Source organism: Lucilia cuprina, chromosome 4 (assembly GCF_022045245.1).
Source record: "Lucilia cuprina isolate Lc7/37 chromosome 4, ASM2204524v1, whole genome shotgun sequence".
Taxonomy (NCBI): Eukaryota; Metazoa; Arthropoda; class Insecta; order Diptera; family Calliphoridae; genus Lucilia; species Lucilia cuprina.
The window spans coordinates 100,696,513-100,709,762 of record NC_060952.1 but is presented as its reverse complement, the minus strand read 5'-3'; the positions used below and the strand labels follow the sequence as shown (position 1 = coordinate 100,709,762).

General features: G+C 29.0%; 1 protein-coding gene across 6 annotated transcripts in view; it reads left to right on the top strand.

Annotated features, from left to right (window-relative positions):
- LOC111690226 (unconventional myosin-XVIIIa) overlaps positions 1 to 13,250 on the top strand; it is a 48,094-nt gene that overhangs the window by 19,680 nt on the left and 15,164 nt on the right. For 4 of the 6 annotated variants that reach the window (XM_046948506.1, XM_046948505.1, XM_046948507.1 and 1 more), the window contains 2 exons: positions 9,958 to 10,092; positions 10,398 to 10,625. In XM_046948506.1, coding sequence (XP_046804462.1) covers positions 9,958 to 10,092; positions 10,398 to 10,625 — 363 coding nt within the window. Of the gene's footprint in view, positions 1 to 1,731; positions 2,028 to 5,491; positions 8,015 to 9,957; positions 10,093 to 10,397; positions 10,626 to 13,250 lie in introns of those variants that run through there. The other 2 variants (XM_046948515.1, XM_046948509.1) reach the window with 2 other exon arrangements.

The following is a 13,250-nucleotide window of genomic DNA, read 5'->3' as shown; positions in this document are numbered from 1 at the left end:
GTACGTATTGCAGATTAAAATTATTCCTTTTGTTGTAAAACTTAAACGACAACAATATACATAGACCGTATATAAATGAATTTATTTATTTGTTGCAACTTGTCCAGCTGATTGACTGGTGATGATGGTTTGCAAAAGATTTAAAAGAAAATAGGAAGAAAAAAATGTTTTCTTCAGAATTGTAACTGTAAGAAACAAATTTATCATCTTCATTATGATAAATACATACATGCTATATATTTTTTTTCATTTAATTTCTGACGTCATTCACTACATGCAGTTGTGGAAGTTTTCCAGCTTCTTTTCATGGTCAAGTTCATGTGCATATAGATATTTACTATAATATGATATCGCAGTTGTAAGGTGCACATTCAGATATTCATACACAGTTTTACAAATATACAAACAGTATACAGTCAGCACTATATGTATTCCTTTGAAATATCAACAAAAACAGCAAATATTACGAATAATTTTATTATATTTCAATCGAATGTGGAATTAATTCTTTAGAAAAAGAAAACGAACAATTTATAGTAGAATTACAATTCGATTAATTACAACTTTCAATAAAACTTGATCCTTGTTTTTATGAGATTTATCTGTCAGAGCATCACTAATATTTCAGAATCTTAAAAATCGATAGAATTTAAATGTTACATACATAAAGTTTATTTCACTTTTTTATGTTTTATAATGGTTCTGAAAATATTTTAATATGGCGATTGCCATTCTTGATCAAAACCGATTTTAAAAAAATTTAGTTTTTTTGTTTAAGTTATTTTTAGTTTAAGTATTTTTTGAATAATATTTTAAAGATTCGATTACTTTTATAAAACACTATATTCATATCAAAAAGAAACGTAATTTTAAATTTAATAAGTATACAGCATATAGTATATCGTCACTTAAAACGCAAACGGTGTGAGTTGATAATGTTTTGTCGATAAAGCTTTTTGTTAATAAAATCACTAATTTTGGTTCGATTCAGTACATCAGAATAAAAAATAAGGGCGGGTTTCTTACTAAATTAAACTAGGCTTAACTTGCTGTTACATTAAACTCGTAACACATTTAGGCGGACTTTAACCGATGATTGTGTTTTTCAGTTTTGGATTTAATTTCAGTTAACTTTGTTAGTATTGCCAACTTTTCACTCAAAAATATAAACAATAAAATGAAAAATTAAGTAAATTTGCAATTTAAATAAACATTTAAATTTCAATTTACTTAAAATATTAAGTTTTTGTTCTTCCGAAATCATTGTTTTATTGTTTTTGTTAATTTCTCACTTATAACTTAAGTTTAATTGGCCAATTACACTCAGTTAAACTAAGATAATAAGTAACGTTACTGTTTACTGAAAAACACAAAACATATATTAAACTACGTTTATATAGAATATCTTTATCTGAAAAACCCAGCCTTAGTCGATTTTAAATTGTTGGTTAGTTAGGGCAGTTTGCGTTTTAGGTAACGATATGAACGTATTAAATGCATAAGAACATGCATACATATGTATGTATATAGTATGTTATGTGCTAGTTTAAGTAGTTCTAACTTCCACACTGAAACAGTCCACCTAAAATGTTTCCGCGTTAAAGATGTTTCGTCGTCATCTAAAAGTCCGTCTTATTAATTGGTCATATTGAAATTTGCAAAAAAATATTTAATGTTATCTTATTTACATACGTATGTACGTGTATATTAAACTATGTATTTGTAACTTATAAATTGCAGATACTTGTGTGTTTTTTAATTGATTACTGATAGATACATGTTTTTATCTTATGGATAATAAAGATATAGACAATAATGAAGCTACTTGTTCAACGGGTTATCCATCATCGACAGAATTTGATGTACTTGAATATTGTTGTAATATAACTATAAGTGTGCCTCTTATGCATCACGATTATATCAACATGTTGCTACAACTATTCTCACAACGTAATGTTGCACATGAAATGTGGCGTTTATTTGTTTTATTATATGGATTAGCAAGTGTTTTTCTTGTTAGCAAATGTGTATGTATGATTTTAAATTTTCAAATTAAAAAAAAAAAAAAACTTTTTTGCTTTCAAAAACATTTTGTTAATAAAAATTATTTTTGATAAATTGTTAAAAAAGTTCTTTAGTGTTAAAGAAAGCCAGATGGTAACTGAGCGCTCTTTGGGTTTTATGTGATTTATTTGGAAATACATACTAAAAATAGTTCTTCCTATATTTCCATTATTTACTTTTATTGTTTACATATTATATTATTATTTTTTAATCATAAGAGGATGGTGGCATGAGTTTTTCTTAACCTTAATATTATTTTTTGAATTATTTACTATTCTGTAGCTTCATAAAATCAAAGTCATTCTAATATATGAAATACATACAAATATATTTACTCCTTTAAATAAATACGAATAATGTTATATTCATATGAAAAAAATACATTTTCACTGTTTCAATAAATATTGTCGAAGCAATTTGTTAGAGTGATATTTACTTTTATTGGTAGTATGAAGAATTAAATTATTAAAACAAAGTGAATGGTGTGGAATAAACAATAACAACAAAATAGAAAATTAAACATTTCCACAAAGTATGTATATGTGTATATGAATAATAAATTATTTGTTAGTAACTACTGTCTGCTAGAAAGTTCAGATACAAATTTCAAATAATTAACATCCATTTATGATTAATTTACTTTCAAAAATCAACATGAAAATTTGTATTTATACCCTACACCACTATAGTGGGGAGGGTATTATACGTTTGTGCTGATGTTTGTAACATACAAAAATATTTGTCCAATACCCACCTTAAAGTATACCGATCGATTCAGAATCATTTTTTGAGTCGATTAAGACACGTCCGTCCGTCCGTCTGTCCGGCTGGCTGGCTGGCTGTCCATGTAAACCTTATGCGCAAGGTACAGGCCGCAATTTTCAAGATAATTTGATGAAATTTGGACCAGGCATGTTTTTTGGCACAAGGACGAAGCCTATTGAAAATGGTTGAAATCGGTCCATTATTTCACCTAGCCCCCATACAACCGTACCTCCCGATTTGAACTTTTTATGTTATAATTACGTCAAATATTCTGCTATCTCTCTAAAAATTGGCACAAATAAGTTTTATATAAGTGTAAATGATACTGCAGATTTTCGTAAGGATCGGCCTATATTTGACCCTAGCCCCCATACAAACCCCCCTTCAAAAAATGACTTAAACGTCTAAAATTGACTTGTAACCATTAGTATCGCAATGAAACTCAACAAAACTAACTGTTATTTAGAAATATATCCTTTTCCCAAATTAACCGAGGATCGGCCCATATTTGACCTATATAAAGCCTCATTTAGAAATTTTAGTTTTTTATCAATAAATGGCTTAAATATTTTGGAATTATGGTAATATTCAACAGTTTCTTTACAAAAAATAAAAATTTTATAAAAGTAAAAATTGTAAAAATATACTCATGGTGTAGGGTATCATATGGTCGGCCATGCCCGACTATACTTTCCTACTTGTTTTAATATGTATATTAAATAAAATTTTACAACAAATTTAAAAGGGAAGAGAAATTGAGAATAGTGAGCTTAATTTTTCAATGAAAATTTCACCAAATTCTGTAATTAATAGCAATGACATTGCAATTTATTAAAATCGAACGAATATAACATTTTCTAATTCTTTCAGCCTATAAAAATATTTATAAATAATTAATACTTTTGACATTGTTAATGTTTGTATTTTGTGTTGTTTTTTCGTATGGTTTCCTATTGTCTTAATACCCTTAATACTCAAGAACAAATTTTTACGTGAGATATATTAATGCATTAAGAGCCTGTCTAATATATAACTGAATTAAAGTTTAAATAAATGTGCAAAATAATTGTACATATGTATATTTTTAAAAAAATCATGTATGTATGTGTATGTACATATGTATTTATATATTTTCCTACCATCATTATGGAATCAAAAAGGTAAACTTTCGTTTAAAGCCGTGAAATTGCATATAAATGCATTGTTTTGAAAACAACTACATTTTGGATGCCTACAAATAAGCTCAGTACATATCCATATAACCGAACAGTGTCTAACAAAATTGTATGTACCAATAAACATTACTATGTCAAATTTAAATATAAATAGTTCAATGAACGATTGTTTAATTAACATAATTCACATTCAAATCTAGATGTACTTATCATCCATTTATTGATCGAATAAATTAAAAATGGCAAATTTCAAATAACGAATAAAGCGAATAATATTTTCAATTAACCGATTAATAAAAACTTATTCAAAATCCAATCCAATCTTTATAATAAATGTTCTTCTTTTAATTCAATTTAATTATTTTTTAAACCGAGAAAAGTAACGTTCACTACTATTTACAGTGGTTTCTTGATTTAATGAAAGATATAATACCTTCCATTACCAAATTTTTATTATTTAATTATTGAAAAGTTGTTATCCGGTTTAACGTATTTTTTGTTTTTACTAAACTAAGCTGTGTTTTTACTAAACTAAGCTATATTATGAGCCACACTGTTTAAGTATACCTATACATAAACAAAAAACTAAAAAAAGAAACAAATGAAAAGAAAATGAAAACAAAACAAAACGCTGGTTACTTGGCTTGGTTGGTTTGGCTTAAATTTCTTCTATCAAATGCAGGCAAGCTTCTTTTCTACATACATGTACATACATATACTTACATATGTATATATATATTAGGTGTATAAATGTTAGTACTATTTTTTGAAATACCTAATCGAACAAAAAAATTAACAAAAAAAATTTAAAAGTTGTATTTCAAAATTTCAAAATGACATGTCAAAATGTTCGAAGGCGGTATTGCGCTCGTAAAAACGAGGAACCAGAATATATACTTTGTTGGATTTATGATAAATATTTCTTAGTGTTACACACGAAACGACAAATTTATATATCCCTCTATCACCACTAATGGTGGTGGAGGGTATAACAAGGAAACTTTTGACCCGGTCTAAAACACATATTTTTCATTTACACAAAACTGGAATAACTCAAAAAATATCAATTCGAGAAAAACGGCTACATAGCTCTTTTTAATGTTTTTAAAAAACTTAAATGGGATTTGTCTTACAAAAACATTTATAGAATTTAAAATTCTGCGGAATTACCGGTATTTTCCATAAAAAAGCTCTACTTGCAAAGGAACATCTATTATACATTTATAAATTCGTATAAATTTATTTCAGAAAGGCTTTTGCAACAAAAATAACTCTATAACACGATTACCTATATCACGTAGTAAAACGGTAGAAATTTGGTTACACACCTAATGTATATATTATGCGTCAGTATGTATGTATGTATGTATGTATGCGTTTTTTTTAAAGCTCTAACAATTACAGTGTGTCAATATACAACACTACATTGCATTTGGCTGTTCATGTTTGTTAATAATAATTGTTGGACAAATACATTAAACATTGAAGAAACTTTAATTCAGTCGGACACAAGACGCGATACCAATACAATCGATTTACAAATAACGGAGCATTTAAAGCGCATCAAAATATAAACACTATTTAAACAAATAAAAATATTTTAAAAATTTTATTTCCCTGCAAAAAATTTGACATCGGATGAGTGATTTTATTTAATTCAAAAAAATTGAGGGAAATGTTTTTGGTAGTTTAAATACAATCGCATATAAACAATGAATGTAATTTGAAATATATACAAAAACATGGATAAATTTTATGTTAAACCCAAAAGAAGTTCGGTATCAACCAATCCATCGTCGAGTAGAGTTAATACAACTGCTTCTAGGTCATCTGCAGAGATCTTTCAAACATCATCCAATACCAGACGATTAGGCGTTGGAAATATTTGTTCGAAAATTCGCCACAAGATTGAAGATAATTTAACACCAAAAATCAGTGGCAAATTATATAAAACGGGAAAGCATTCCAAATCCTTAACAGCTTTAAGTTCAATTGGCGCATCTACAGGAAAATATACATTGACGAACAAAAATTCAATTGACACAACATCTTCTGAGAGCCGTGAAATCAAATTAAACCCCAATGCTAAAAGCAACCAAATTGACAGTTCAAATGAAAAACCAAATCCGTATGCTGAATGTTACAATGTTACATCGAAGGATACATCGTATTTTACAAAATCTTCATTAGTTTCGTATGTCGACAGCGACGAAGATGAAGCCCAATTAAGCTTGAGTATAGCGAAAACATCTTTAGAAGACGAAATTTTTGAGGAATTGGAAAAGGTAGCTCATGATGAAAACAAATTAAATGCGGTATTGAAAACCTTTGACAAAATAATATTTGACTACAATGATCCTCAACTTCAAACAGAACCAAATACCGATGAACATTGTTCTAAAGAGAAAACAGAAAATGTAGAAAACTCGAATTCCGAGGGAGATAATAAAATAAATACATTGCTAAAAATAGAGAGCAAAGTAATGGACAATTCCAATTTAATAAATTGTTGCTTAAAATCCGAGACTGATAGTCGCCTTCAATTGGATTGCAATACGAACGAATGGAAAAAGTTAGAAAAATCGTCCTCATCACTATCTTTGAACCGTAGAAAATGTTATCAGTCGCCTGATTCTCCTTGTCTTAGGCAAATGCGACATGCGTTTGCCAAGCAACAAAGATCCAAATCTGTTTGGGAACTCTCGAACTCCACTAAAATACCAATACTTAGAGCACTTCCATTAAAAACGCGGAGTAAAAGTTTTTGTTATCAAAAATCTGATGGATCTACTCATACGAATAATTTTAAATCTTTGCAAAGTCAAAAGACATTAAAAACATCAATTCAGTTATTGAATGCTCAAGAGAAACCTGTGTCCTCTTCATCTCTGGCTACAGCAAATAAAAAACCGAAGTCTACAGAAAATAATATATGTAAACCAGATAAAAAAGTCGTTTTAGTTCCACCAACAAAAAATAAGAATACCACTAAAACACTAAATAAATCATCTTCGAAAAGTTTGTCTTCCAAGTCTAAAAGGTCAACAACATCTACTCCCAATCAAAATATAGCAACGAATACTCATATAAATACGTCTGCATCAAGCCGAAGTAATGTAAGTGATGAATTGTTAGACAAATGTTTGGAAAAAGGACAACAAATTCTGCGCAAAGTAGAATCATTAAATACACAGCGAACTCAAGTGCCGTCACAAACCAAAAAATCTATAGTACGAACGAAATCAAATTCGAATAAAAAAATATCCAAAGATAATTTAACACTTAAACGTAAGCAATGGCTACATAAACTTAATTATGCGAACGAAGAAAAAATAGCAACACCACCGTTGGAATCGTGTAAAATTATACCACCCGTTTTGGGAGAAACTTCCGACAAACATGCAGAACTTTTAGTACAAGTAACAAATGCAACCTACTTAACCACCAATAAGCAACGAATAATCTCTGAAGAAAGTCAGCTGGCGAGGACACATAATACGACGAATGAGCACGATATGATTGCTAAAAATCTTGAATCAGACTCGGATGATTCTGGCCATATTTCAAATGAAAATATGGAAATTGCCATTAATCATACATCACATTCATCATCATCAACCAGTTTATGTGAAATCTCCTCATCGACATCATCATGTTCTGCCACTTGTGATATTTCCGATAACAATGGCATTGTCACCAAATCTTTGAAAATGTCTGAAGTATTGCAGAAATTTGAACGTAAAGCGCAGAAACAAACAACAGCAACACATTCGAATGACAATTGGAGTCAAGCAGCCCAAAGAACAGAACCAAAAATTTTAAAAAATAACACTAAAGCAGCTTGTGGTGCTTTAGTTCCTCATGCAGTTGATTCTTCTTCACTACTACCAAATATTGATAGCGCTACCAAAATCGATTCTCGATATTGTACCACCTACAAGGTGGCCGAAGTTGAATCTGTTAGTGTGATTAGAACACTTGTCGAAATTTATCCAAATTACACAAAAGAGGTAACTATAAGGCTTCGCTGAACACTTATTTAACTAAAGTGAAAAGGTGCGAATGAGTGGAGGATTAAGAGAGAAGCATTTAGTAGTTTGCTTGTATTTTTATAATAATGTAGTTATTTATATTTGTTTGTATTATACTTATATATTTTCCTTTTTTTACATATTTATATCCTTTATTATTAGAAAATTTTATTACAAAAATAAATTAATCTTTAATATAAAATTGGTCTCTTTAATGGTTTGTCTTTCTTTTTATTTATTTGTTCCTTTAAAAAACTATTTTGGGTATGTAAAAAGAACTTGTTGGGTTATAGTTATTATATACACTTGATTTATTTTTTCTCCCTTCTCCCCATTTCGGTATCTTCTCTAAACAGATAAACTTTAAATTTGAATATACAGATGTATATAACATTTTTACCGAACCGATTTTTATTAAAATTAAAAAAAATATTAGTTTTTAATTATAATATAAATATGTGGTATAAAACACGAATATTTTAAGTAGTATTGTAGATGTAAATTACAAATTACATATACATACATATGTATGAAAGGCACGAGCCATATGTTTATGTAATAGGTAAGAACATTTTATGATTACAGATCAAGAAAATAAGAAGTTTTTTACTTAAAGAACAACTGCGTAATGCTTTAAGTTTCTGTATGAACACCTGTAATATAGTTCACGTACAAATACGTGATCTTGCAAAGGTATGTATGTATGTGTATATGCTTCCACAACCAAGATACTACAGGTGTCAAATTTTAATCAACTTAAATCGAGACTGATTACCATCGTAGTTAAATGAGTGTCTGACTGATTGGCGTTAGAGTAAACTTATGTACATTTTTTAGAAATAAAGAAAAACAAATTAAAATTTACGTCCGCGTACATTAATACTCGTAAGTGTGTACGTGCATTCGCATATTATTACACTAAAGGTGCGGTATAAGAGACCATTGCAGTTCCTCAAACAAATAACATGGTTTTGGCTATTTTTTTGCTGTGTACATTTATTTTAAATTTCTAGGAATTATTAATAAATATTTGCATGCTATGCACGTTTTTTGTAGTTTATGGACGCGAAAGACTTTCTTGTGAAAACAATTTATAAAAATTAAACGAATGAAAGTGAAACTAAAATCTGGGTGCGGGATTGCTAATTAAGACCTACGACAAAATATGAAATTTACGTAATTAATTTTTGGAAATGTTTGTAACATATAGGGACAACCTCAATAATAAAAAAATTGTATAATACATTTAATGCATGTATGTTTGTTATTAAAAGAAAGTGCTTTCCAAGAGTTAATTTTTAATATCATGCATATTCAAATTTTGAAATCATCCATATACCGATTTTGTGATATTATTTTTTTTTTTAATAATTATTGCATCGGTGGTTAGAAATTAAAAAATGATAGTACAAAATCGGGAACAGTTTTGCCCAGTTATCTCTTATATAACTTATATATTATTATTGCCAAATAATTTTGTATTTAGACATGTTTTCTAATCAAAAAGTATCAAAAAGTATTAAATTTTTGATGAAAATTACGTAACCTATCATGATTTCCTTTAAATTAATAATGGGCAATTTGGTGTCAAGTGATCCAATTTTTTAAATTTTAAATTTGCATCAAGGTTTCATTTAGCTCTATCGGTCAAGTACTGCCGCATGTAGAGGCTTTCAAAAATGGACATAATGGTCACACAGGGTGTAAATTTTCACCTATTCATTGCAAAAGTTCTCCAAAGGAGTTTAGATAGCTATTTCTTCACTGTTTCCAAAATTAATTCTGCTTACTTTTAAGCAAAATTGAATAAACTTATTCTTATTGAAAGATTTGCAATAGAAAAATACCAACATCGGTCAACGATGTTAATAATTTTGTTAATAATAATATACAAATAATTTCTCTTTTTATTGCCTTTACAGATTTTATTCCGTTCAGGTGTTTTGAGCGAATTAGAAGCAAAACGCGATGAACTATTATCAGATCGCATTATTCAATTGCAGGCGTACTGTCGTGGCCACCTCGCACGAAAGGCAATGGCTCAAAGAAGAGTACAAGTAAGTATTGTTTTCAAAAGTATATATTCGTACATGTAGTATTTACCTAATGCCTTATTAACTACCATTTATCAAGGGTTCATAGAACAAATTTTGTATGAAAATGTTATAAACTTTTGACAAATTGTTATGACTATGTAGCCTAGTATACCTCCATATGTATGTATACTATATACAGAAGTAACAATGATGTGAATGACCACTTTCACATTATTTTTTTTTTGTTTTGCAATTACATATACTATGTGCGGGATTTGACAAAAGTAATTATGTATGCAAAATACAAACGTATAATTTTTTTTTAGGAACTTGCTGTTCGTTGCATACAACGTAATGTTAAAGCATTCCTTGTTGTGAGAGATTGGCCATGGTGGCGACTTTTAGTACGTGTTATGCCCCTATTAAATGTTCACCGTACAGAGGAACAACTTAAAATCGCTAATGAAGAACTACTAACTCTACGAGCAAAACTAGAGAGAATCGAAAATGATCGTAACGAACTAAAGACTGAAAATCAAAAACTAGAAGCCAAGGTATGTATTTTTATTAAAAAGAATAATATTGTTATATACTTAGAGGCAATTATTGCTATGTGAACATGAATATGGGTATTTATTTAATGAGGTTATGAGTTTATAACCATGTAATTTCTACTTAACATACATAAGGAGTGAGATCGAAAAATTCTTAACATACATATATGTTTATAAAAAAGAAACCACTAAACTTACAGCTTTATTTTTTTTTTATTTGATTCAAATTATTATTACAATTTACAAAAAAAAAATATTTTTATAGTTTTAATCACTAGTGATGAAATTTTGAACCCTTTTCGGAAACCCTTCCATTAACGTTTTTATAGTGCTTTCTGTCACTTTGCTCGAACATGTAGTCCATCTCCGTTTAAAATCTACCACACTTTTGGACACCTTTTTTGTACTCTTCAATTCTATTTTAACAAGAGCCCAATATCTCTCCACTGGCCTTAGCTCCGGGCAGTTTGGAGGATTTGCCTCTCTTGGTACAAATACCACATTATTGTTCTTGTACCACTCAAGGGCTTGTTTACCATAGTGACAGGATGCCAAGTCAGGCCAAAAATAAGTGGACACATTATGAAGTCTTATGAATGGAAGCAGCCTTTTTTGTAAACATTCCTTGATGTAAATTTCGGTATTTATAGAGCCCGTTGTAACAAATGATTGCTTCTTTTGCCGCAACTGCATATTGCTTGCCATACCAAGAACTTTCTGGGAAATTTTGTGTGCTTTTGGGTCCTAAACTTTTCTTCAACATTCCCTCGAGCATCAGCAACATAAAACTTTTGACCTGGAAGTTGCGAAAAATCTGCCAGAACATACGTTTCGTCATCCATTATGCAGCAAGAATATTTTTTTATAAAACTTGACTTCAATTTCCGTGCTCTGTTTTGGCCTCTAAATTTTTAGCAGCGTTCCTGTCAGGAACTTTTTGAGCCTTGTATGTTTTTAAACCTGCATTAGCTTTAACTTTTCGTACCAAATAGTCCGAGCACTGAGCTAACCGAGCTGCTTTCCTACCGGATGTGTTGGGAGCTCTTTTGAAAATGCGTTTTTTTTGGCTTTAGAAACATCATGTGGACCATTCCTTCTACCTGAACCAGGTTTTCTATCAACTGACAAGTTCTCCCGGTTCTGTTTAATAACATTGGAAACAGTTTGACGCCAGACCTTTGTATGCTTGGCTAACTTTTTGTAAGACCAAGTTGGGTTTAGTTGAAAATATTTAATAATTTCAGTACGCACTTTTTTCTGGTCACTCATTTTAATCAGATTAACAAAAAAAATTAATATAATTGACATTACACATAATAACTGACATGTTTTTCAAAGGTAACTTGATCAAAAAAAAATCAAATAATACTTTGGTTGAAAAATGTAATGAAAAACGTGTGTTAAGAATTTTTCGATCTCACTCCTTATTTGTACAATATGTTAATACATAAAAGTAGTTAAAATTGCATATTTTAATAATGTTTATACGAAAGTTTTTTTTTTTAAATTTTGTTACATTAAATATTTGTAAATTTTGTATTGAATTTTTATTGAATCGAGTACAAATTCTTCAAGCATTTTTCGTTGACCTAATCTTACGCTATAGTTCTTAACGTCGTATTTTTTTATCAATATGCATTTGTTTAACGTCAATTATGTTACGAAATTTGACAATGACATTAAATCTTTATAATGCGGCCTGACAAGCGTACGCCAAAAATTTAAATACAATATTTGTTTGAGAAATACAGTGGTATATACATATGTACATATATATGTATGTACATGTACATATATATTCAAGTATAATACACATATTTCTGTTTTGTGTATATTAAAATTCTATATAATATATTGTATTTATTTGCTCTTGAATTGCGAGAAAAATAAGTGAAGAACCCCAAGTTTTACTATTCCTAGTAATATTATTTAACAAATTACATATAAAAATAGATTTTCTTATATTGAAATAAATTGATAGTTGCGAGTTTTCGGTTGAAGTTAGTTAGTTTGAAAGGAGGATGTACATATATACATCAAATCCGAAGAAATAGGCCTCCATATGGCCCGTTGTGTGCTCCTTAACCAGTGCTACAGGTGGTAATCGAACCCACCACCTCCGGTCTACCAGACTAGAACACAAACTAGACTAGAACAATTACTTTGCTTGGGTCTTTCGATATGCGTATGTTTCGTATTAATATATTTAATTGATATATTTTCATTGATATATTTTTTAAATTTTCAGTTTTTTTCTTCTGCAATTGAATAATTTCATGAAAAACGAACTATAAAATAAAAAATTAACTTTTTATAACATTACAAATACACATGAATCACTGTTAATGGTTTTTCAAACCTGATTTTAAATTAAAACGTTAAATTGACTTATTTGCCTTTCGGAGTTCTTAGTCCGTTTTTTTTAATATAAAAAATGCAATATATTTAAATAAATTGCAAAACCAAAAATTAAAACAAAGTAACGTTATTTTTTAGGATCATATTAACTTAGTAAAACTATATTAATTTTTTATTTAGTAACTGTAAAAATATACATAAGTACATAAAAATTTACTGGCTAACAGCCAATTTTTTTTTATTTTATTGCTTAAATTGTGCTATTTT